The 25133-nt window shown below is 43.7% G+C and overlaps 1 protein-coding gene and 1 non-coding gene across 2 annotated transcripts; one reads left to right on the top strand and one right to left on the bottom strand.

Moving 5' to 3' along the window:
• Positions 1–12250: 12250 nt before the first annotated feature.
• On the bottom strand, positions 12251–18319 carry LOC125591380. Its single transcript, XM_048765529.1, has one exon. It carries the CDS (start codon positions 17430–17432, stop codon positions 12525–12527), a length of 4908 nt encoding a protein of 1635 aa, XP_048621486.1. The 5' UTR covers positions 17433–18319; the 3' UTR covers positions 12251–12524.
• LOC125592119 lies at positions 17563–17669 on the top strand. The gene has a single exon (XR_007327969.1). It is a non-coding gene; the product is annotated as a small nucleolar RNA R71 (small nucleolar RNA).
• Positions 18320–25133: the final 6814 nt, after the last annotated feature.

The following is a 25133-nucleotide window of genomic DNA, read 5'->3' as shown; positions in this document are numbered from 1 at the left end:
ACCGTTTCGAGTCTTCGCGAAGGATATGTTTTGAGAAGATGTTAGTGCGTATGACTGTCTGGTCTTCCAAGAAAGTGTTTTTATCGAGGAAGGAAATTTCGTCGAAGAACGAATCTTCAGGCGTCTGCGACGTCTCGCGATGCTGAAGATTTGTTATTCTTTCGTATGCCGCGTTTCGTTCTTGAAATGTTCGCAGGCTTGATGATGTTTCGCGATGTTGCAAGGGATTAGTCTTAGCCCTGCGTTTGGGAAACATTCTGGTTTGACTACGGATGTTCGCAGTGATAAAGGATAAGTTTAATCCTTAAGTGTTGTAGTACTTAAGATATCAATCCAATCTCTAGTGATTCTAAGCACTAAGAATGCAAGCCATTTATCTCAATCTAAGTGCAATCAAATGATGTTTGTTTGTAAAAAGTAACAGTGCGAAATAACTTAAGTTTTAATTCAAATATAACAAAAAAGAACCAATGGGTATTTAGGCACTTGATTTCAAGGTGATAGTTCTAAATCAAGGCGTCTAACTTCAAATAATCTTAACTTTCTATAGGTCTAGATTCCATTCAATTTAGATTAATCCACTCCCGTGGTAGAAACCCTTATGCAATTATGAACTAAACATCAACTTCCGTTCGTTTTGCTCACTCAAACATACATTAAGTTCTAGTCTACTAACCATCTAGCAATCCTAACAACAATTCCTTGGTTATTCAAGCTAGAGCTTTACTAGGTCCATTCAAGCATTATGCAAACACTTTCGATGCCCTACAAACACGTAAAATCTAGATTAAAATGGCCAAGATTAATCTAGCATTAAGAATACTTAGTAAGCATAGAAATCTAAGCATTTAACCATTAGAACACCTTAACTCTTCCCTAGTCACCCATTAATCTACCTAACCCATTGATCCTAAGGGTGATTACTCACTAATCATCTTGTTTACACTTAATCCCATGATGGATAGAAGCATAATCAAGATGATATGATATATGAAATCAAGAAACATAAATTAGATGAAGAGAATGGCTAAAGGAAAACAAGACTTTATAACATAAACTTCAAGAACACTCCAAGAACAAATGTTTTCTCTCAAACTCTCAAAATACAAAATATGAAACTATAGAACTTTCACTCTCTATTCTTTGTTGTATTGTACTATGTGTATTGTGTGTCTTCCTCCTTCCCCTTGCAGTCTCTTTTATAGCCTAAGTAAAGGAGGATGACAACACATCCACCATGTGAAAGCATAAAGCATAAAACACACTCATAAAAGTTATTCTCCACTTTCTTCCATTATAGAACATCTTTTGCCCCTTCATATGGCCAAAGTAGTCTTGCCTCTTCAGAAAAGGTAGAGAAAGTTAGGCCAAAAGAGCCACCAAACTCATGATAGACAACCCATCCTTCATGTTGCAAGCTTTAAAGAGATAAAACTCACTCTTTAAAGTTTTCTCCACTTTCTCCATGTTGCACACACTGATATGTGTGTAGTATTTTGATCATAAATCCCTCAATACACCTCCAAACGACTTGAAACCACCTCCATTGTAAAGATAACTCAATTTACCATGTCTTCCCAAAAGACAAGTTTCAAAAGATATCTTTAAGACCTTCATCCATGCTCATCTTTCACACGTTCGGTTCAAGACTCCTCGAAAGCTCCTTTTGTGCTCTAATCACCTCCAAAACTCTAAACAACTCATCCAACACCTACAAGATGCAAATGTACATGCATAGACTCTAAATGCAAATAAATGTAAGGTTAATGCATGAATATATATGAAATAACAAAGCTAAAACTATTCAAAATCACAACACATCAACTCCCCCACACTAGTCCCTTACTTGTCCTCAAGTAAACTTTCAAGAACATGGGAAGTGATGTTTCAAAACACAAATGGAAATTCATGACCTTAAGAAACTCTTCAATGCCATCATTGTGATATCCTTACAAAATCATACCAAATAGCAAGAGCAAGATGTCTCTATTAGCTCTAACTTCTCTAGGCCTATCAATTCCTTTGATCTTTTGACTCATTATCATGAATCCTCAAATCAACCAACTCTCACATTCAATAAGCAATATCATAAGTGAATTCTCGCAAATTGCCAATTGGTCTAAATCATTTGGTTTGGTGAGAAAAAATGGCTTAATGTGAAGAATGAGAAGGGTCCAAATACATTTTGCTATGGTGACTTAAACTCAAGAATAGAAGCTTGATCATTATGCAAAATTTATCTAAGAAAATGAGCAATTAATGCATACATAAATCGGTTCTCATCATTGTACCCTTTTCCTAGACAATTTTTAAGTTCTACCCTTTCTTTTCTTCATCTCAAATCCCAAATATACACCAATTTTCATCTCTTACCCAATGAACACTCTTTTCTTTTCTTTTCTTTGTCTTAACAACTATGTATCTTAGCTCAAAAATTTGTTATCCCCATTCTCTTATTTTTTTTTCTTCTTTTCTTTTTGGGGTTTTTATTGACACAATCTGAGCTATCTTCCTATTTTTTTTTTGTTCCTAGTTGTTTTAGACACACTTTTTGATTCATTTCCTTTACATAATCTTTCCCAATTCAATCCCCAAGATCAAAATAATTAAAGCACATCATTCCAACCACCATCCTAAATGCTAGCCCAAAAGAGGTCCTAATGCTAGCAAGAGATGAGAACAAATCAATGTCGCTCCTAATACTCTCAAGATTTTGCACATGACAAGCTTTCACAAAAAGACCTCTCTCAACAATTAATGATGGTTTGAAAGAAGGGAAGGGTTTAGGGTATGGACTACCACTTGAGTTGTCAAAAAGATTGGTAAAACGGTTTATACAAGCTCAAGTGTGTGTAAAGCCATGATTTAGTACTCAAGAGACCATAAGCAAGAAGCATTAAGTTCATTTAAGTTGTGGGAACCGAAATTCACACTGTCGATTTCCGTAAAATAAGGAAACTTAGGAAAACCATAATTTTCCAGAGGACCCGGATCTCTGCGAGAGCCAACGACAAGTAACCAAATAAATGCGGAAAATATGAGAAAACATGATAAAACGAATTTACCAAGAAAGTAGATCTTATTTCGAATTCGCGTAAGAGCGTTGCTATCATTACAAGAGGATACAAAGGCTTTGGCCGCAGGGGCCGTCAGCGAGTTACCTAGTTCTAGCAACATAAAACCCTAATCCTAGTTGAGTCGCAGCTCGATAACAAAAGACGAAAAAGATATGTAAAAGGCTTTGATTGATTTCGGACTGAACCTTATGAAAGGCTGCCTACGTACCCCTTTCGAGGATCAAGCCGAACGTAGTTCAATTGGTAGAGCTGGACAAGAGATCGAACTGCCTAGGCGAGCTCATCTAGTGATTGAGTGCCAGTCATAGAAACCGAACTTGTCGAGAAATAAGCCTAAGTTTCTAAGTGCAGAGAGTTCTGAGTCTAAAAGAGTTCCCCCTCATGCTCCTCGCCTAGGACTTCTTATATACTAGCTCCAAGGTCGGTTTACGCTTTTACTCTTCTGCCCTTAAGCCGTCATAGCATAAAATGGAGATATTCCATTTTCCCGATCTTCACAATTATCTTCAAAACTTCCATATTTATCCGCGGAAACTTGACATTTATCCTTCCTTGTGGACCAAGCGTAAACCGTGCTGTGGTTTACGGGCTTTTGGTTAAGAAATTGTAGGATGGGCCTCGAGTCGTGTTTTAGGTCCCTTTGGGCCGTCTTCCGACTCGACACGTTTACTACGATTTCTTCTGACAATGAACGAATTTTTGCGCGGTTTCTAATCCGTAAAGTTTGATCGATGAGTTAGAATAGCGGAAAACATGGACTGAGGCTGCTACGGTCTTCGGGAGATAGCATTTTAAGGTTTGGCGAGAATGAATGGACTGGTGTCGTATCGATGTTTGGAAGAGCTCGATCGCTGCGTAGCGACCGAACTTTGGTTCGAGCCTGGACGCTACGTAGCGACCGAACTTTGGCTTGAGCTCGGTCGCTACGTAGAGCTCGGTCGCTACGTAGCGACCGAGCAGGACGAGCGGTCGGTCGCTACATAGCGACCGAGTTCAAGCCAAAGCTCGGTCGCTACGTAGCGACCGAGCGGGACGAGCGCTCGGTCGCTACGTAGCGACCGAGCGGGACGATCGCTCGGTCGCTACGTAGCGACCGAGCGGGACAATCGCTTGGTCGCTACGTAGCGACCGAGCTTTGGCTTGAACTTGGTCGCTACTTAGCGACCGAGCGGGACGAGCGCTCGGTCGCTACGTAGCGACCGAGCTTTGGCTTGAGCTCGGTCGCGACGTAGCAACCGAGCGTGACGATCGCTCGATCGCTACGTAGCGACCGAGCTTCGGCTCGAGCTCGGTCGCTACGTAGCGACCGAGCGGGACGATCGCTCAGTCAGTGACCGAGCGGGACGAGCGCTCGGTCGCTACGTAGTGACCGAGCTTTGGCTTGAGCTTGGTCCCTACGTAGCGACCGAGCGAGAGGATCGCTCGGTCGCTACGCGCTACGTAGCGATCGAGCACGCTATGTAACGACCGAGCACGCTACGTAGCGACCGAGCACGCTACGTAGCGACCGAGCACGCTACGTAGCGACCGAGCACGCTACGTAGAGACCTAGCACGCTACGTAGCGACCGAGCACGCTACGTAGCGACCGAGCACGCTACATAGCGACCGAGCACGCTACGTAGCCACCGAGCACTCTACGTAGCGACCGAGCACGCTACGTAGCGACCGAGCACGCTACGTAGCGACCGAGCACGCTACGTAGCGACCGAGCACGCTACGTAGCGACCGAGCACGCTACGTAGCGACTGAGCATGCTACGTAGCGACCGAGCACGCTTCGTAGCGACCGAGCACGCTACGTAGCGACCGAGCACGCTTCGTAGTGACCGAGCACGCTTCATAGCGACCGAGCATGCTACGTAGCGACCGAGCACGCTACGTAGCGACCGAGCTTTGGTGAGAGATCGGTCGCTACGTAGCGATCAGCTTTTGCGCTGGTTGCTACGCGGCAACCTTGTTCTCGTCTTTCTCCGATTTTTCGTGAATGTGTTTTCTCCGCAAGATTTTTCGTAAAAATAGATCTTTTTCTAAGATTTATTTTTCGTAAAAACGTTCATGCTGATTTTTACGGACTTTCAGACATTGATTTTGTCGTGACCGATTTTGACCCCAACAGTTAGCCCCCCAGCTCGTTAGAACCATGAGCTTCTAGCGTGAGGTTTTAGCGAGTGGCTTGGCAAGTTAGGTGAGTTAGGCGGAATTAATGGTCGAAAAGGTCTGTGGTAAGTGGTCTTCTCGCTCTTCTAAAAGTAGAACGCAATAAGATTGGGGCTGCGCCTTATGACGGCTGCCTACGTACCCTTGTTGAAGGGATCAAGCCTTTCGTAGTTCGTCTTGGAGTTAAGGTTTGTATGATTAGTTCTCCAGCGAGACCTTTACGGTCTGGTTTTTATGTAGAGGTTATCAGGCATGTTGCTGCCGATGGCATTTTATATGGGTGTAGAGGGAAGACTACGAGTTGTCGTCTCGTAATCTAACTCTGTGTGAATTGCCATATCCATAATCTGTTTTGAGAGTTTTCCGCAGTGTGTAAACTTGCGGGATTTTCTGAAGACATTCGAATATTGGCAAAGAGACAAATTTTGGGATCTCGTATCAGGGTGTTTGATAATATGCCTAGAGATGTTAGAGACCAGTGCGCTGGGTTTAGGGCAAGACCTAGGTTTACTTTCGGTTTAAGGATTGTGCGGTGACTGGCCGGCTATCGTTTTTCCTGTTACGATTTCTTCCTGATTCGTATCGATTTAAAGTCCGCGATAGGTTCTCGGCTTATACGACTTGTTTGATACGACTCGAGCATCTCTCCGGAGACCGGAAGTGCTAGACCAAAATTTCGGATTCTTTTATAGCGCTATTATCCTTGTGTCGGATGTAAGAGAGTCATCTTCGTGAGATGGCTATGTCTGTTTAGGACGTTGAGAGTTTGTTGTGATCAGCAACAAACTTAATGGTAAAAAATACCGTTTCGAGTCTTTACGAAGAATATTTGAGAAGATGTTAGTGCGTATGACTGTTTGGTCTTCCATGAAGGTGTTTTTATCGAGGAAGGAAATTTCGTCGAAGAACTAATCTTCAGGCGTCTGCGACGTCTTGCGATGCTGAAGATTTGTTATTCTTTCGTATGCCACATTTCGTGCTTGAAATGTTCGCGGGCTTGAAGATATTTCCCGATGTTGCAAGGGTTTAGTCTTAGCCATGCGTTTGAAAAACATTTTAGTTTGACTACGAATGTTTGCAGCCAAACTTGTTTGGATGCTAATAGTTTTATTTGCGATCGAGGAATTATGACTGAGGTGTCGTGTAAATTTGTCCATGGGAACAAGCGTTTTCCTTCATAGTGCTTTGTGAAGTGTTGGCCTTCCGAGATTTCTTTCGTGTCTATTTGAGGATGTTCCGTATAGCTATAGGAGCTCTGTTACGAGTTTTCCTTACATGCCGCATTTTACGTGTAATACACAGCGGGCTTAAAGTGATTCGTAGTATATGGACCTTGGTCGATTTTTGACAAGTGGAACATTTCCGTTAACTGTTTGGTTGTTAGGACTGAGTTTCGTTATGACGAATTTACCGTATGATTCCCGTTTTTGGGTGGTACGATAATTGTTTGTGGGCTCGAGGATGTTGCGTGGTGTTGCAAAGGTTTTGTCTTAACCCTGCTTTGCTGGAACACTTCGATTTGTTTGCGGACAGTCGCAGCCAAAACTTATGTTCTTGTTTGGATGTCAAGTAGTTTGATTCATGCTAGAGCAGTTCGGAAATAGAGTGAATTGTGAGAATGTAAAACTTAGTCAATTTTCGACATGTTTACATTGTCCGTGGAATGTTTTGGCTTGGCGTGAAGGTTGTATTCAGCCGCATATCGAAGGATGTAGTTGATCAATAATTATGCCATGACACTTTCGTGCTATCAATAAGGTCGAGTTGGTTCGGATTGCCCATAAAGGGGATGCCGTAACCTAGCTCGTCATCGAAGTGAAGCGTGATAGGACAAGGGCCAAGTAGCGTTTGTCGAGATTGATATGCCAAGTATGTCCATGGTCGTAGGAAACGTTTTTCCGTTTTTAGGTTTGATTTATACGATGAAAGTTTCGTATAATCTTTCCTATGTTCGTATGGAAGTTTTTTCTTTTTTTACCCGAGGGAGACAAAGCCTAAGAAGCTCGATGCAAAGCCCGTGCGGAGTCAGTCGCGGGGTGGTTTCTTCCCTTCGAAGGGATGATCGTCAATCCGGGTCGATTAAAGACCGCGACTAATTGATGATGACTTGGAATATGTTGGTTTCATTAAAATTTCTAGGAGCGAGTCGGTTTTAAGACGACGTTCGTGTCTCTAGTTTCTTCTTTCTTTAGGAAGTGAGATGGTGTGCTTGAATGCGTGGCGATCGTTTCTCGGTTGTACGAGAGATTGGATCGGTTTGCGAGTTTTCCCTGAACAGTTAGAGAACAATAGATCGAGATAGAAAAATCGCCTACGGCTTAGCTTGCTAGACTATCCACCTAAATTCTAAATTCCCTAGGGTTTTCGGCAGTTTCCAAGACGTTTTCATTCCTTTCCTACGAGAAATTAGAAGTCTAATAAAATTTTTCATATCAGACATACCTTAGTCTCATCGATGATTCGGGGCTGCCTCTTCTTCGTTATTCTCGTGTCTTCTGACTTATTCTCGTACGAATTGATTTTGACGAAATACCAACGAGAGTTTCGGAGTGAAAAAGGGATTTCAACATCCGAGTTTATGTTCTTGTTTCTTCGTACTGCTGGTTTTACTTAACTTACTAGGTGTGCTTTGTATATTGTTGAAAAATCCATCTGATGTTTATGATTAGATGTTTTCGACTCAACGTGGCATAAGTTTATAAAACCGGATTGCGTTTAAATTTCTCGTATAGTTTAGGCAACTTTGGCGTTTAAGTCGACCGTTGCCGTTTTAGACGATCGATTCGATCTTATACGAAAAAACAAGTCTTTGCGGTTTTTATAGTAAAATCGAGACGAAACAAAAATCTGCGCGATGGAGACTCAAGAGAGAAGCTCGAGGAGTGGTCCAGCTCGCCATTGGGCGAGCTGTGTGAGCTCTCTCAGCACGCCACACGGCGAGCTGATGCGGACAGTCTCGATTCGTCGAGCCGACTTGTTTTCGTCGTAAAATCTCAACGGAAAGTCCGATTAAGACGAAACGAAAAGCTGTACGATCGAGACTGGAGAGGGAAGCTCGAGGGGTGATCCAGGTCGCCGTAGGGCGAGCTGAATGAGCCCTCTCAGTTCGCCACACGGCGAGCTAATGCGGACAGTCTCGATTCGTCGAGCTGATTTGTTTTCGTCGTAAAATCTCAACGGAAAGTCCGATTAAGACGAAACGAAAAGCTGTACGATCGAGACTGGAGAGGGAAGCTCGAGGGGTGATCCAGGTCGCCGTAGGGTGATCCAGGTCGCCGTAGGGCGAGCTGAATGAGCCCTCTCAGCTCGCCGTGTCAGTCTCGATTCGTCGAGCTGACTTGTTTTCGTCGTAAAATCTCAACGGAAAGTCCGAGTGAGACGAAACGAAAAGCTGTACGATCGAGACTGGAGAGAGAAGCTCGAGGGGTGATCCAGGTCGCCGTAGGGAGAGCTGAATGAGCCCTCTCAGCTCGCCACACGGCGAGCTGATGCGGACAGTCTCGATTCGTCGATCTGATTTGTTTTCGTCGTAAAATCTCAACGGAAAGTCCGATTGAGACGAAACGAAAAGCTGTATGACCGTTGTTCGGAGTAGGATCAGGCTTGGTATCCTGAGAGTCTTGTCCGACTCGCCGTTGGACGAGCTGGACGTTGCGTTTCTAATTTGCTCCGCTCTTTTTTTCTGCGAGCGACCTAGGGTTTTTATGCGTGTAACCTAGGGTTTTTTACGCAGTTTCTAGGAGAGGAAGTTTTATTTTTCCGAAATGTTTTTGGAAAACATCTTTTGATCAAACCCTCACACGTTGAGATTTCTCCGATTTGGTTACGGGTTTTGACAGGTTTTATCGTTGCCCTTTTGTTTAGACGGAGAAATCGCGAGCTCGTTTCATGCTCTTTCCGTGGTGAAGAGTCTCGATTAGGTTTTCGATTTAGTTAAGTACTACAGCGTTTGCATGAGCGTTGGCTATAGGAGTAGTCGCTGCTGGAGTTGTTTTACCAACGTTTTTGCGAGCTGCGACTTTGTCTTTCATATATCCAGACATCGTTTTGATCAAGCGTTTTGCGGCTATGAGTAAGAGTAATCCGACCCCCCCTCCTTCTAGCGCCAAACTGTGGGAACCGAAATTCACACTGTCGATTTCCGTAAAATAAGGAAACTTAGGAAAACCCTAATTTTCCAGAGGACCCGGATCTCTGCGAGAGCCAACGACAAGTAACCAAATAAATGCGGAAAATATGAGAAAACATGATAAAACGAATTTACAAAGAAAGTAGATCTTATTTCGAATTCGCGTAAGAGCGTTGCGATCATTACAAGAGGATACAAAGGCTTTGGCCGCAGGGGCCGTCAGCGAGTTACCTAGTTCTAGCAACATAAAACCCTAATCCTAGTTGAGTCACAGCTCGATAACAAAAGATGAAAAAGATATGTAAAAGGCTTTGATTGATTTCGGACTGAACCTTATGAAAGACTGCCTACGTACCCCTTTCGAGGATCAAGCCGAACGTAGTTCAATTGGTAGAGCTGGACAAGAGATCGAACTGCCTAGGCGAGTTCGTCTAATGATTGAGTGCCAGTCATAGAAACCGAACTTGTCGAGAAATAAGCCTAAGTTTCTAAGTGCAGAGAGTTCTGAGTCTAAAAGAGTTCCCCCTCATGCTCCTCGCCTAGGACTTCTTATATACTAGCTCCAAGGTCGGTTTACGCTTTTACTCTTCTGCCCTTAAGCCGTCATAGCAAAAAATGGAGATATTCCATTTTCCCGATCTTCACAATTATCTTCAAAACTTCCATATTTATCCGCGGAAACTTGACATTTATCCTTCCTTGTGGACCAAGCGTAAACCGTGCTGTGGTTTACGGGCTTTTGGTTAAGAAATCGTAGGATGGGCCTCGAGTCGTGTTTTAGGTCCCTTTGGGCCGTCTTCCGACTCGACACGTTTACTACGATTTCTTCTGACAATCAACGAATTTTCCGCGGTTTCTAATCCGTAAAGTTTGATCGATGAGTTAGAATAGCGGAAAACATGGACTGAGCCTGCTACGGTCTTCGGGAGATAGCATTTGAAGGTTTGGCGAGAACGCATGGACTGGTGTCGTATCGATGTTCGGAAGAGCTCGATCGCTGCGTAGCGACCGAACTTTGGTTCGAGCCCGGTCGCTACGTAGCGACCGAGCGGGACGAGCGCTCGGTCGCTACGTAGCGACCGAACTTTGTCTTGAGCTCGGTCGCTACGTAGCGACCGAGCAGGACGATCACTCGGTCGCTACGTAGCGACCGAGCTTCGGCTCGAGCTCGGTCGCTACGTAGCGACCGAGCGGGACGAGCACTCGGTCTCTACGTAGCGACCGAGATTTGGCTCGAGCTCGGTCGCTACGTAGCGACCGAGCTTTGGCTCGAGCTCGGTCACTACGTAGCGACCGAGCTTAGGCTCGAGCTCGGTCGCTACGTAGCGACCGAGCTTTGGCTTGAGCTCGGTCGCTGCGTAGCAACCGAGCGGGACGATCGCTCGGTCGCTACGTAGCGACCGAGCTTCGGCTCGAGCTCGGTGGGACGATCGCTCGGTCAGCGACCGAGCGGTACGAGTGCTCGGTCGCTACGTAGCGACCGAGCGGGACGATCGCTCGGTCGCTACGCGCTACGTAGCGATCGAGCACGCTATGTAGCGACCGAGCACGCTACGTAGCGACCGAGCACGCTACGTAGCGACCGAGCACGCTACGTAGCGACCGAGCACGCTACGTAGCGACCGAACACGCTACGTAGCGACCGAGCACGCTACGTAGCGACCGAGCACGCTACGTAGCGACCGAGCACGCTACGTAGCGACCGAGCACGCTACGTAGCGACCGAGCACGCTACGTAGCGACCGAGCACGCTACGTAGCGACCGAGCACGCTACGTAGCGACCGAGCACGCTACGTAGCGACCGAGCACGCTACGTAGCGACCGAGCACGCTACGTAGCGACCGAGCACGCTACGTAGCGACCGAGCACGCTACGTAGCGACCGAGCACGCTACGTAGCGACCGAGCACGCTACGTAGCGACCGAGCACGCTACGTAGCGACCGAGCACGCTACGTAGCGACCGAGCACGCTACGTAGCGACCGAGCACGCTACGTAGCGACCGAGCACGCTACGTAGCGACCGAGCACGCTACGTAGCGACCGAGCACGCTACGTAGCGACCGAGCACGCTACGTAGCGACCGAGCACGCTACGTAGCGACCGAGCACGCTACGTAGCGACCGAGCACGCTTCGTAGCGACCGAGCACGCTTCGTAGCGACCAAACACGCTACGTAGCGACCGAGCACGCTTCGTAGCGACCGAGCACACGCTACGTAGCGACCGAGCTTTGGTGAGAGATCGGTCGCTACATAGCGACCAGCTTTTGCGCTGGTTGCTACGCGGCAACCTTGTTCTCGTCTTTCTCCGATTTTTCGTGAATATGTTTTCTCCGCAAGATTCTTCGTAAAAATAGATCTTTTTCTAAGATTTGTTTTTCGTAAAAACGTTCATGCTGATTTTTACGGACTTTCAGACATTGATTCCGTCGTGACCGATTTTGACCACAACATAAGTCAATTAAGATCGGAGTTGGTTTCAAAGAGTAAGATTCAATGAGTCTTAAGAGGAGTTTTCAAGGCTCGAAGTCTACAAGAAATTCAGAAGAAGCTCAAGCTACTTATTATGATTCAAAAGGGTATCAACAATGAGTTCATTGCATGAGTCCTTTGTAGGGATTTTACCTATGCATTCTATATGATCTAGAATCAAACCTAAAGATGCAAATGATATAACTAAATGTTTTTTTTTTTTGTAATTTTTGGAATTTTGCAAATTTTTATGGATTATCTATGCAAATGGATATGCAATGCTTATGACAAGTAAACAAAACAGAAAACATGTGAGATAAGTAGACTCTCCCTCCCCCCCCCCCCCCCCCCACACACACTTACTTCACACAGTCTCTTGTGTGAGAGCAAGGTGAAAGAAGAGGTCTAGAAGAAACAAACATGAAAACTATATATTTACAATAGTTGTAGAGACACGTAGCTTGGAGTTGTTAGATGGAGTTGAATAATTTTAACACTTGTAGCTTTGCTGGATGACCATCTTTCTTCTTTGATTAAGTGGAGAATCACCTGAAAATTTTAAACACACTTATCAAACACACAAAAGAAAAACCACACAAGTAAAACAGTAATATATATAGGGATAGATGTGGGACTTCTTCCCAAGTGAGCTTGTTTTAAGTCTCTAGCTTGACTACCCCTTTTTGGTTTAGTTTGGTTTGGGATCGGAAAGTGGAACCGAGGTTCCTTCCTTCTCAGGTGTGGCCGCCATGTACAGCTTGACTCTTTGCCCATTCACTGCAAATTCCCCACCAGTCTTGTTCCAAAGCACAATTGCTCCATACGGCCTCACTTCTTTGATCTTGAAAGGGCCGGACCATCTTGACTTAAGTTTTACAGGGAACAACTTCAATCGAGAGTTGAAGAGCAAAACTTGATCTCCAATGTTGAACTCCCTCTTCAGGATCTTCTTGTCATGGAATGCCTTGGTATTTTCTTTGTAAATCCTTAAGTTCTCAAAAGCATCAAGTCGAATCTCATCAAGCTCATGGAGTTGGAAAAGTCTTTTCTCTTTGGCACTCTTGATGTCAAAGTTCAGCATCTTAACAGCCCATAATGCCTTGTACTCAAGCTCAACTGGCAGATGGCAAGCTTTCCCATAGACAAGATTGAAGGGAGTGGTTCCCAAGGGTGTCTTGTAAGCAGTCCTATAGGCCCAAAGTGCATCATCAAGCTTTGTAGACCAATCCTTCCTTGTTGTCCCCACAGTCTTCTCCAAAATGGACTTGATCTCCTTGTTGGAAATCTCAACTTGGCCATTTGTTTGGGGATGATAGGCAGTTGCCACCTTGTGCTTGACACCATTCTTCTTGAGAAGGTTCTCAAAAAGTTTGTTGATGAAGTGGGTGCCTCCATCACTGATCACAATTCTTGGGACTCCAAACCTTGGGAATATAATGCTCTTGAACATCTTGAGGACAACCTTAGCATTATTGGTTGGGTTGGCTATAGCTTCCACCCATTTGGAGACATAATCCACAGCAACAAGAATGTATTCATTACCATAGGAAGATGGGAATGGTCCCATGAAGTCAATACCCCACACATCAAACACTTCCACTTCCAAGATAGGATTTTGAGGCATCTCATTTCTTTTGGTGATGTTCCCTCTTCTTTGGCATGGGTCACACCTTGACACAAACTCTTGTGTGTCTTTGAACATATGGGGCCACCAAAATCTTGCTTGTAGCACCTTGGAGACAGTCTTGAAGGTGGCAAAGTGACCTCCATGGGCTGATCCATGGCAGTGTGTGAGGATTCCTTCCACCTCCTCTTCAGCTACTACTCTTCTATAGATTTGATCTTTGCAAAGAGTGTAGAGGAAAGGCTCGTCCCAGTAGTATCTCTTCACATCCTTGAAGAATTTCTTCCTTGCGCAGCCTGTCAGATTCAATGGTTCCCTTCCACATGCCAAGTAGTTCACTAGATCAGCATACCATGGGCCTGTCTCATCAATTGCCTTCATTTCTTCAAGCTTCCTTCCAGTCTCACAAGCTGTCACTGCTGCTCCTATAGCCATAATCTGCTCTTCAGGGAGTCCCTCATCAATAGGAATCCCACACTCCACTCTTAATCTTGAAAGGTGATCAGCTACACCATTCTCCACTCCTGGCTTGTCCTTGATTTCGAGATCAAACTCTTGTAGTATTAATATCCATCTGAGCAGCCTTGGCTTGGCATCCTTCTTGGCTAGTAGATGTCGCAGTGCAGCATGGTCAGTGTAGACAATGACCTTAGACCCTACCAGGTAGCTCCTGAACTTCTCGAAGGCATAGACAATTGCCAACAGCTCCTTCTCAGTTGTGGCATACTTCATTTGGGCATCATCAAGTGTTCTACTAGCATAGTAGATCACATGTGTCTTCTTGTCCTTCTTTTTCCCCAAGACTGCCCCCACAGCATAGTCACTGGCGTCGCACATGATTTCGAAGGGTAGACTCCAATCTGGTGGTTGAACTATTGGGGCACTGGTGAGCTCCTCCTTCAGCTTCTTAAAGGCTTCTAGGCATTCTTCATCAAAGTTGAAGATGATCTCCTTGCACAGCAGCTTGGTCAATGGTCTAGCTATTTTGGAGAAGTCTTTGATGAACCTTCTGTAGAAACCAGCATGGCCAAGGAAGCTTCTAATGTCTTTCACTGTTTTTGGTGGAGCCAACCTCGCCATCACCTCGATCTTGGCTTGGTCCACTTCAATGCCTCTCTCTGAAATCTTGTGCCCAAGCACAATCCCTTCTTTAACCATGAAGTGGCACTTCTCCCAATTCAGCACAAGGTTGGTATCTTCACATCTCTGTAGGACCCTGCACAAATTTGACAAACAAGCAGAAAAAGAGGATCCGTAGACAGAGAAATCATCCATGAATACCTCCACTACATCCTCAATGAGATCTGAGAAGATAGACATCATGCACCTTTGAAAGGTTGCTGGAGCATTACATAACCCAAATGGCATCCTTCGATAGGCAAAGGTACCGTAGGGGCATGTGAAAGTTGTCTTCTCTTGATCATTGGGATGTATTGGGATTTGGAAGAACCCTGAATACCCATCAAGAAAGCAATAATATGGATGTTTTGCAAGCCTCTCAAGCATTTGGTCAATGAATGGCAATGGAAAGTGATCCTTCCTAGAGGCTGAGTTAAGTTTTCTATAATCAATACACATCCTATGCCCTATTACAGTTCTAGTGGGTATCAATTCATCATTTTCATTTCTAACCACAGTAATACCACCTTTCTTTGGGACTACATGCACAGGTGATACCCAATTACTATCTGAGATAGGATATATAACATCAGCATCTAAAAGTTTGATAATCTCTTTCTTAATAACTTCTTTCAGGTTGGGGTTCAACCTTCTTTGATGCTCTATAGAACTCATTGATTCATTTTCAAGATGTATCCTATGTGTGCACAATGAGGGTGATATCCCTTTAATATCATCCAATGAGTACCCTATTGCCTTTCTGTATTTTCTAAGTTCTTTCAAGAGTGCATGCAATTCAATTTCATCGAGTTCACTATTCACTATGACAAGATATGTGTTATTGGGTCCAAGAAAAGCATACTTGAGCCCCTTGGGGAGTGGCTTGAGGTCGACCTTGGGAGCCTTGAGTTCACTCCAATCATCCTCTTGAGATTCGGCTTGGACAGCGACCGTGGCGACATGTTGATCTGTTTGTGGCAGTTCCAGGAACCTGCCTTCATCGACTAACTCTTCACGGGAATTGAACAGCTTCTCATACTCCAAGCTCACTCCATCTTTAATGAGCTGAGCTTCTTTGTTTATGGTGAGAGCATGCTGTAGGGAGTCATCGAGTGCCAACTCTTCTAGGTACTCATCAGCAAGGGCTTCCATCTCATCGATGTAGAACATCTGCCCTTCAATGGTGGGTTTCTTCATTACCTCCTTGATGTCAAAGTGAAGAGTGTTTCCTTTCCCAAGATGGAGATCAATCTTGCCATCTCTTACATTCACCATAGCTCCAGCAGTTGCAAGGAAAGGTCTTCCAAAGATCAAAGGATCTCTAGGCTCTTCATCCATCTCTAGCACCACAAAATCAGTAGGGATCTCACAGTTCCCAATCATCACAGGGAGATCTTCCAAGATGCCAATGGGGAGTTTTACAGAGCGGTCAGCCAGCACTAGAGAGATCCTACACTTCTTGTACTGAGTAAACCCAAGCTTCTTAGCAGTAGACAAAGGCATGAGGCTAACACTTGCTCCTAGATCACATAGACACCTCTCAAATGTCAAAGGTCCAATAGCACATGGCAAAGTGAAGCTGCCCGGGTCTTGTAGCTTCCTTGGGACTGTCAATCTCTGAATGATGGCACTGCACTCATGAGTAAGAACCACCATCCCTTCCATTTCTTTCTTCTTCTGTGCCACAACATCTTTCAAGAATTTACTGTACTGAGGAACCAACATGAAAGCATCAATAATAGGCATAGTAACATGAACCTCTCTCATCTGCTTCTCAAACAATGCTTTGTACTTCTCCAAAAGCTGTCTCTTGAATCTTCCAGGAAAAGGAAGCTTGGGCTCATATTGAGGAGGAGTGACTGAAGCTTCCTTTGATGAAGTGGCACCTTCATTCTTGCTCACAACTTTCTTCTCTTCTCCAATCTTTCTCTTTCCCTTGGCATCAACTATCTTCTCCAAGATCTCTTCATTAATCTTTTCATCAATAATGACCACATCATCATCTACATTGATGACAACCTCCCCACCTTGCTTCTCATTATCCTTAATGAGAACTCTAGGAGGCAACTCTCTATCACTCCTAAGTGTGATTGCTTTCGTTGTTTCTTTGGGGTTTTGCTCAGCCTTTCCAGGAAGTGAACCTTGTTGGCGATTTTGACTTGAACTCATGGAGGCGAACTGATTTTCCAAAGCCTTGAACTTGCTGTTGAGATCATTGTAGTTTCCATCAATCATGTTCTGGATATTCTTCAGCTCATACCCAATGTGCTTCTCACTTCTAGTTTGAGATTCCAAGATCTGTCTCAACATAGTCTTAGTGCTAGTTTCTTGTGGGGCAGAAGTAGAAGATCCAGCTTGGGCTTGTGTAGACTGATTCCCTTTGTTGGTAAAGCCCGGTGGGAAGTTTGTATTGCCTTGATAACCTCCTTGTTGATTATTGTAAACTGGTTTTTGCTGGTAGTTGCCTTGGTATTGAGGTGTGTTTTGGAAGTTTCCTTGGCCCCTTTGTTGGTATTGGTATGGAGCTTGATCTTTAGATTGGTATTGGTAGCTTCCTTGTTCTCTTTGTTGGTATTGGTAGGTTGGTTCTTTCTTGAACCAAGTACCATTAGCATTGATGTAAGACACGTCTTGTTGTCCTTCCAAACCTTCAACTTCATTGATAAATCCTAGTTCTCCTCGGGCTTGTTCACCAACATAATTTATTTGTGAGTGGGTAGTTCTTTCGTTGAGGAGAAGATCGATTTTGTCTTGTAGGGATTTGATGTCTTTCCTAGTGAAATGGTCATCACCGCCTCCACCACGGTTATGCCTATCAAAATCATCATTGTACACCGAATCACTCTTTGCCATATTCTCCACCAGCTCCAATGCATCTTCTTCAGTTCTCCCCAAGTAGGATCCATTTCTAGCCGTATCAAGCCTGCTTCTATGGTTGGGTAGGAGTCCTCTATAGAATGTGCTGAGCAAATTCTCATTTGTGAAACCATGGTGAGGGCATTTTGATAAGTACCCGTTGAATCTTTCCCAAGCTTCTCCAAATCCTTCCAGGTTCTTTTGTTGAAATCCAGAGATTTCATTTCTAATCTTTGCAGTTCTTGAAGTTGAGAAGAACTTGTTGAGGAAAGCTCGCTTGCACTCCTCCCATGTAGTGATGGAATCGCTTGGAATGCTCTTCTCCCATGTGTGAGCTTTGTCTCCCAATGAAAATGGAAACAATCTTAGTTTGAAAGCATCTTCGGAAACTCCATTAGTCTTTGTGGTTCCACAATATTTGTCAAATTTTTCCAAGTGATCTAGTGGATCCTCCAAGGCTAGACCATGGAATTTGTTGGACTCAATTATGTTGATCAAGCTTGACTTGATCTCAAAGTTGTTGTTGCCCACAGCAGGTGCTCTAATACCCAATCTCTTCCCATGAATATTGGGCTGGTCATAGGTGCCAATGGGTCTTCCCTGGCGTTGTTGATGTTGAGGCCTAAGGTTTGCAGCTCCTTGGCCATGTTCCTCTTGAGCAGCTCCAGGAGGAACTCCTTGGACATTTTGTCAATGATCATCAACTCCATAGACACCTTCCGGTTGATTCGGGTTTCTCTCCATCTCAAGCCCAATCTATGCAAGTGGGCTTGCTTTTCTCTTTCTCTTCTCTGTCTTCCCAACTCTCTTTCTAAGGCTTTGATGTTGTCCACTCTTGGTGCAAGATTTGTTGATCCTTTGCTTCTCAAGTTCATGCACCTGTCATCCAAAGAGAGATGAAGATAGAGAATCAGTAACTTAAAAATGAAAAATAAGACTTAGTCTCAAGTAATGTTAAAATCAATCTAGAGCCCGGCAACGGCGCCAAAACTTGGTAAAGGATAAGTTTAATCCTTAAGTGTTGTAGTACTTAAGATGTCAATCCAATCTCTAGTGATTCTAAGCACTAAGAATGCAAGCCATTTATCTCAATCTAAGTGCAATCAAATGATGTTTGTTTGTAAAAAGTAACAGTGCGAAATAACTTAAGTTTTAATTCAAATATAACAAAGAAGAACCAATGGGTATTTAGGCACTTGATTTCAAGGTGATAGTTCTAAATCAAAGCGTCTAACTTCAAATAATCTTAACTTTCTATAGGTCTAGATTTCATTCAATTTAGATTAATCCACTCCCGTGGTAGAAACCCTTATGCAATTATGAACTAAACATCAACTTCCGTTCGTTTTGCTCACTCAAACATACATTAAGTTCTAGTCTACTAACCATCTAGCAATCCTAACAACAATTCCTTGGTTATTCAAGCTAGAGCTTTACTAGGTCCATTCAAGCATTATGCAAACACTTTCGATGCCCTACAAACACTTAGAATCTAGATTAAAATGGCCAAGATTAATCTAGCATTAAGAATACTTAGTAAGCATAGAAATCTAAGCATTTAACCATTAGAACACCTTAACTCTTCCCTAGTCACCCATTAATCTACCTAACCCATTGATCCTAAGGGTGATTACTCACTAATCATCTTGTTTACACTTAATCCCATGATGGATAGAAGCATAATCAAGATGATATGATATATGAAAACAAGAAACATAAATTAGATGAAGAGAATGGCTAAAGGAAAACAAGACTTTATAACATAAACTTCAAGAACACTCCAAGAACAAATGTTTTCTCTCAAACTCTCAAAATACAAAATATGAAACTATAGAACTTTCACTCTCTATTCTTTGTTGTATTGTACTATGTGTATTGTGTGTCTTCCTCCTTCCCCTTGCAGTCTCTTTTATAGCCTAAGTAAAGGAGGATGACAACACATCCACCATGTGAAAGCATAAAGCATAAAATACACTCATAAAAGTTATTCTCCACTTTCTTCCATTATAGAACACCTTTTGCCCCTTCATATGGCCAAAGTAGTCTTGCCTCTTCAGAAAAGGTAGAGAAAGTTAGGCCAAAAGAGCCACCAAACTCATGATAGACAACCCATCCTTCATGTTGCAAGCTTTAAAGAGATAAGACTCACTCATTAAAGTTTTCTCCACTTTCTCCATGTTGCACACACTGATATGTGTGTAGTATTTTGATCATAAATCCCTCAATACAGTTCCAAACTACTTGAAACCACCTCCATTGTAAAGATAACTCAATTTACCATGTCTTCCCAAAAGACAAGTTTCAAAAGATATTTTTAAGACCTTCATCCATGCTCGTCTTTCACACGTTCGGTTCAAGACTCCTCGAAAACTCCTTTTGTGCTCTAATCACCTCCAAAACTCCAAACAACTCATCCAACACCTACAAGATGCAAATATATATGCATAGAATCTAAATGCAAATAAATGTAAGGTTAATTCATGAATATATATGAAATAACAAAGCTAAAACTATTCAAAATCACAACACATCACGCAGCCAGATTTGTTGTTCCTGTTTGGATTTGATTTGCGATCAAGGAGTTAGGACCAAGGGGTCGCGTAAATTTGTCCCCAAAAAGAGGCATCCTCCTATACCGTGCTTTGTGTGGTGTTGGCCTTCCGAGATTTCTTTCGTGTCTATTCGAGGATGTTCCGTATAACTATAGGAGCTCTGTTACGAGTTTTCCTTACATGCTGTATTTTACGAGTAAAACTCAGCGGGCTTAAAGTGAATCGTAGTATATGGAACTTGGTCGATTTTTGACAAGTGGAACCTTTCCGTTAACTGTTTGGTTGTTAGGACTGAGTTTTGTTATGACGAATTTACCGTATGATTCCCGTTTTTGGGTGGTACGATAATTGTTTGTGTAATCGTTACTTGGCGTTTCAAGACAAATTTCGGACTACCGTTTAGCCGTCAAGTTATTGGAGCGGTGGTCGCTCAATTGTTTTGGCTTTGCATGAAGGCTGTGCTCAGCTTTATAGCCAAGGGGGTTGTTGCCAAAAGATTAGACCATGACACTTTCGTGCTGTCAATAAGGTCATGTCGGTTAGAATCGTCCTTAAAAGGGATGCTGTAACCTAGTTCGGCTTCGAAGGAAAGGCGTAATTAGGCGAGTGACGAATGGCGTTTATCGAGATTGATAGGCCGAGTATGCCCATGGTGGTAGAAAACGTTTTTCCACTTTAGGGTTAATTTATACGATGAAAGTTTCGTATAATGTTTCTTTTATTCGTATGGAAGTTGTTTCCTTTGTTTCCGAGGGAGATAAAGCCTAAGAAGTTCGATACAGAGCCCGTGCGGAGTCAGTTGCGGGATGATTTCCTGCTCGGACGTGACCAAGCGGAATGAGAGCGGATGCCAGTGAGTCGCGGGGCTAAAGAATGAGACCTTTCAGATCGTGGTGCGAGGAAGTAAAGATTATATTGGTCGTTTAATGTCGGATCATAGAGCTTGGATTTTTGCTATAAGGAAAGTACTTTTTCGTAAAACCAGTTACGTTTACTTTCGAAAGTTACTTCGTATGACATGATCCTATTATACGAAGGATTTTTGGCGTAAGTAACGGGCGACCGGTTTTTACGAATTTATTAAATTGACGCGACATATGGAGATGTCAAAATAACGATGTTTCCGCATATTTTTGAGAAACGTTTTCGCTTTTGTTTTTATTATTCGGTGAAAGTTTCTCTGAGTCACTCATGGAGTTTTACCAAAGGTTATTTCACCGAGATCTAGTCGCGAAACGTTTTTGCAGGTTTCTTGAATGAATCAGTTAAACAGCGATAGGCTTAGTCGACGAGCGGGGAGGACGTGTTCTCTTTGTCGTATTTTCTGTTACTTTTGTCCCTGATTTTGCTTTGTCACAAATGTTTTTGATGTTTTTCCGTGAGTCGGTTGGTTCAACGGAAAATGAGGGTGATGCTTTGATGCTTGAAGTGTTCTCATATAATGATTCTTATACGAAACTCGTTTTATCAAATCGGAAAAGATCATTATGACTTCAGCAAATCATCGACTTTCATTCTGAAGTTTGGCAGAGGTTTTCTAAACGAATGATTGCGATGATAGATGCTGTATAGGCTTTGAGAATTTTTCCAACATGGTTTGGATCAGTTCCTAGCGTTTAGACGAATCTCAGATTGTCGTTTGCTTTTAGGATGATCTTGACGAGACATCGCATTGTATGAATATTTTTCCGCATATTTCTACGAGAGTTTGCTTTGTCGAAAGCGTTTTCTTGTCGAAAGCGTTTTCTTGATCTTGACGAGACATCGCTTTGTTTGAATATGTTTTTGAAGTATGGGAGTATACGAGTATAGTATACGCACCTACTCCGTCCCTTTTTTCTCGAGGAATAGAAAGATCGACAGTCCGAGTCAGTTTGAAGACGACGCTTGGACTGTGATTTGGTTGTTTCCAGGTTGAAGACTTGGAATATGTCGGTTCCGAGAGAATTGCCAGAAACGAATCGGTTTTAAGACGACGTTCATGTCTCTAGTTTTTTCTCTCCTTAGGAAGCGAGCTTGATATGTGTGGCGATCGTTTCTCAATTTTCGGAGAGTTTAGATCGGTTTGCAAGATCTGGACGAACAGTTATGGGACAATATATCGAGACAAGAAAAATCACCTAAGACTTAGTTCGCTAGACTATCCACCTAGGTTTAACGTTCCCTAAAGTTCTATGGCAGTCTCAAAGGCGTTTTTATTTCTTAGTAATTTCCTATGAAAACTCCAAGTCTGATTTCAAAAATTTCAAGTCGCAAATACCTTAGTTCTCTCGAAGATGCAGTTTTGTCTCTTCTCAATTTTGCTTGCTCATTTCCCCTTCCTCTTCTTGTGTATGTTCGTCTTTTTCGATATTGGTGTTTATCCTTTGAAACTTGACATTTATCTTCCGAACTTGACTGATATGAAGTCAATAAAAAGGTTCAACGTAATCGTATAGTTGAGGCGGCTAAGGTGTTAAGTTAACCGTTACCGTATTATACGATTAATCTGAATCCACGCGAGAAAACTAGTCTTTGCGGGTTTTTTTTTTTATCGTAAAGTTTCAATGGTAACTCCAATCGAGACGAAACAAGAGACGTTTCGATCGAGATTTGAAGGAGAACACAAAGATGGAGGTAAGGGCGAGTAGGAGCAAGCGAGGTAACTTAGACGAGTCTTACTTGTTTTCGTCGTAAAATCTCAACGGAAACTCCAATTGAGACGAAACGAAAAGCGTTTCGATCGGGATTCAAAAGAGAACACAAATGAGGAGTTTTTTGAGGCCTGACAGGTCGCTATGAAGCGAGCTGGAGGTCTGACAGGTCGCTATGTAGCGAGTAGAAGTAAGCCAAGAAGAGTCCTACTTGTTTTCGATGTAAAATCTCAAAGGAAACTCCGATTGAGACGAAACGAAGAGCGTTTCGATGAGGATTCAAAAGAGAACGCAAAGGAGGACTTTTCTGAGGCCTGACAGGTCGCTATGTAGCGAGTGGAGGTCTGACAGGTCGCTACGTAGCGAGTGGAAGCAAGCCAAGAAGAGTCCTACTTGTTTTCGTCGTAAAATCTCAACGAAAACTCCGATTGAGACGAAACAAAAAGCGTTACGATGAGGATTCAAAAGAGAACGCAAAGGAGGACCCTTTTTAGGCCTGAAAGGTCGCTACGTAGTGAGTGGAGAGTTGGCTTGAGCTCGGTCGCTACGTAGCGACCAAGCTTGTTTTCGGAAAACGTGTTTTGGTAAAACCCTTACGCATTGAGATTTCTTTTGTTCGGTAATGAGCCAAATTTACGGGGTTTGATAAGATTTATCGTTTCCCTTTATGTTTAAAAAGAGAAATCATGAGCTCGTTTCATTGCACTTCCTGTGGCGAAAAGTCGCAGCAAGGTTTTTCGATTTTCTCAAGAACTGTGGCGTTTTCATAGGCGTTGGCCATATGCGCAGTGGCGGCTGGAGTTTTCTTACCAGCGTTGTTGCGAACTGCGATTTTCTCTTTCGTATTTCCCGACATTGTTTTGATCAAGCGTTTTGCGGCTATAAGTTAGAGTAATCCGTACCTCCCCTCCTTCTAGCGCCAAACTGTGGGAACCGAAATTCGCACTGTCGATTTCCGTTTAAATTAAGAAAGTTAGGAAAACCCTAATTTCCCAGAGGTCCCGGATATCTGTTAAACCACACGCCAAGCAATCAGAACACGACAGTAACAACGAAAAGAAATAAGAAATCGTAAAAGAGAGAAAAATGAATTTTATTCCGAATTCGCGTATGAGCGTTACAACAAGGTAGAAGCCTCGGCTATGAGAGCTGTCGGCGAGATTCCTAGTTCTAAAAACCTAAGACTACAAAACCTAGTTGAGTCGCAGCTCGAAATAACAAAAACGGAAAGTTGCCTAATTGCTCTAAGTGCTAAGTTTGCTCTGAAAAAGTCCCTTATGCCTCTCGCCTAGGACTCCTTATATACTCGCTCCTAGGTCGGTTTATGCTTTTCCCCTCCTGCCCTTAAGCCGTCATAGCCTAAAAATGGAGATATTCCATTTTTCCCGATCTTCGTAATTATCTTCAAAATTTTGTATTTATCTGCGGAAACTTGACATTTATCTTTCCTTGCGAACCAAGCATAAACCGTCCCACGGTTTACGGGCTGCAGGTTAAGAAATCGTAAGGTGGGCTTCGAGTCATGCCTTAGGTCCCTTTGGGCCGTCTTTCGACTTGAAGCGTTTATTACGACTTCTTTCGATAAAAATGAACTTTCCGCGGTTTTTATCGTAAAGTTTGATTGATGACTTCAAATGGCGGAAAACATGAAATGGGTTCGCTACGGTCTTCGGGAGACAGCATCGAAGGGTAGACGAGAATGCATGGATTCGTGTTGTATCAACTTTTCGGAAGAGCTCGGTCGCTACGTAGCGACCGAGCGGAACACACGCTCCTTCACTATGTAGCGACCGAGCTTGGCTCGAGCTCGGTCGCTACGTAGTGACCGAGCGGGATGGACGCTCGGTCGCTATGTAGCAACCGAGCTTGCCTCGAGCTCGGTCGCTACGTAGCTACCGAGCGTGACGGACGCTCGGTCGCTACGTAGCAACCAAGCTTGGCTCGAGCTCGGTCGCTACGTAGCGACCGAGCGGGACGGACGCTCGGTCGCTACGTAGCGACCGAGCGAGACGGACGCTCGGCCGCTACGTAGCGACCGAGCTTGGATTGAGCGCTACGTAGCGACCGAGCGGGACGGACGCTCGGTCGCTACGTAGCGACCGAGCTTGGCTCGATTTCGGTCGCTACGTAGCGACCGAGTGGGACGTGTGCTCGGTCGCTACGTGGCGACCGAGCTTGGCTCGAGCTCGGTCGTTACGTAGCGACCATGCGACCTTTTTCGGGCTTTTCTCTGATATCTCGTTTTTCTTCCGCAGGGCTCTTCGTAAGAATAAATCTTTTCTGAAGATTTATTTTTCGTAAAAACGTTCATGCCGATTTTTATGGACTTTCAGACATTGATTCCGTCATGACCAATTTTTACCCCAACAAAGGTTCTCTTACATCCGACAAGGATACCATAGCGCGCTATACAAGAAATCCGAAATTTTGGTCAGCACTCCAGACGGTCTCCGGAGAGTGCTCGGTTCGTTCCATACAAGTCATATAAGCCGGCGCCAAGTCACGGACTTTAA

The sequence above is a fragment of the Brassica napus genome, chromosome C8 (genome assembly GCF_020379485.1).
Source record: "Brassica napus cultivar Da-Ae chromosome C8, Da-Ae, whole genome shotgun sequence".
Taxonomy (NCBI): Eukaryota; Viridiplantae; Streptophyta; class Magnoliopsida; order Brassicales; family Brassicaceae; genus Brassica; species Brassica napus.
The sequence above is the reverse complement of the archived record's forward strand: the minus strand, read 5'-3'. Positions and strand labels throughout refer to the sequence as shown.

What these genes read in the sequence shown, in the direction of transcription:
- LOC125591380 (XM_048765529.1), bottom strand. Translation starts at nt 17,432, where the DNA reads ATGGCAAAGAGTGATTCGGTGTACAATGATGATTTTGATAGGCATAAC.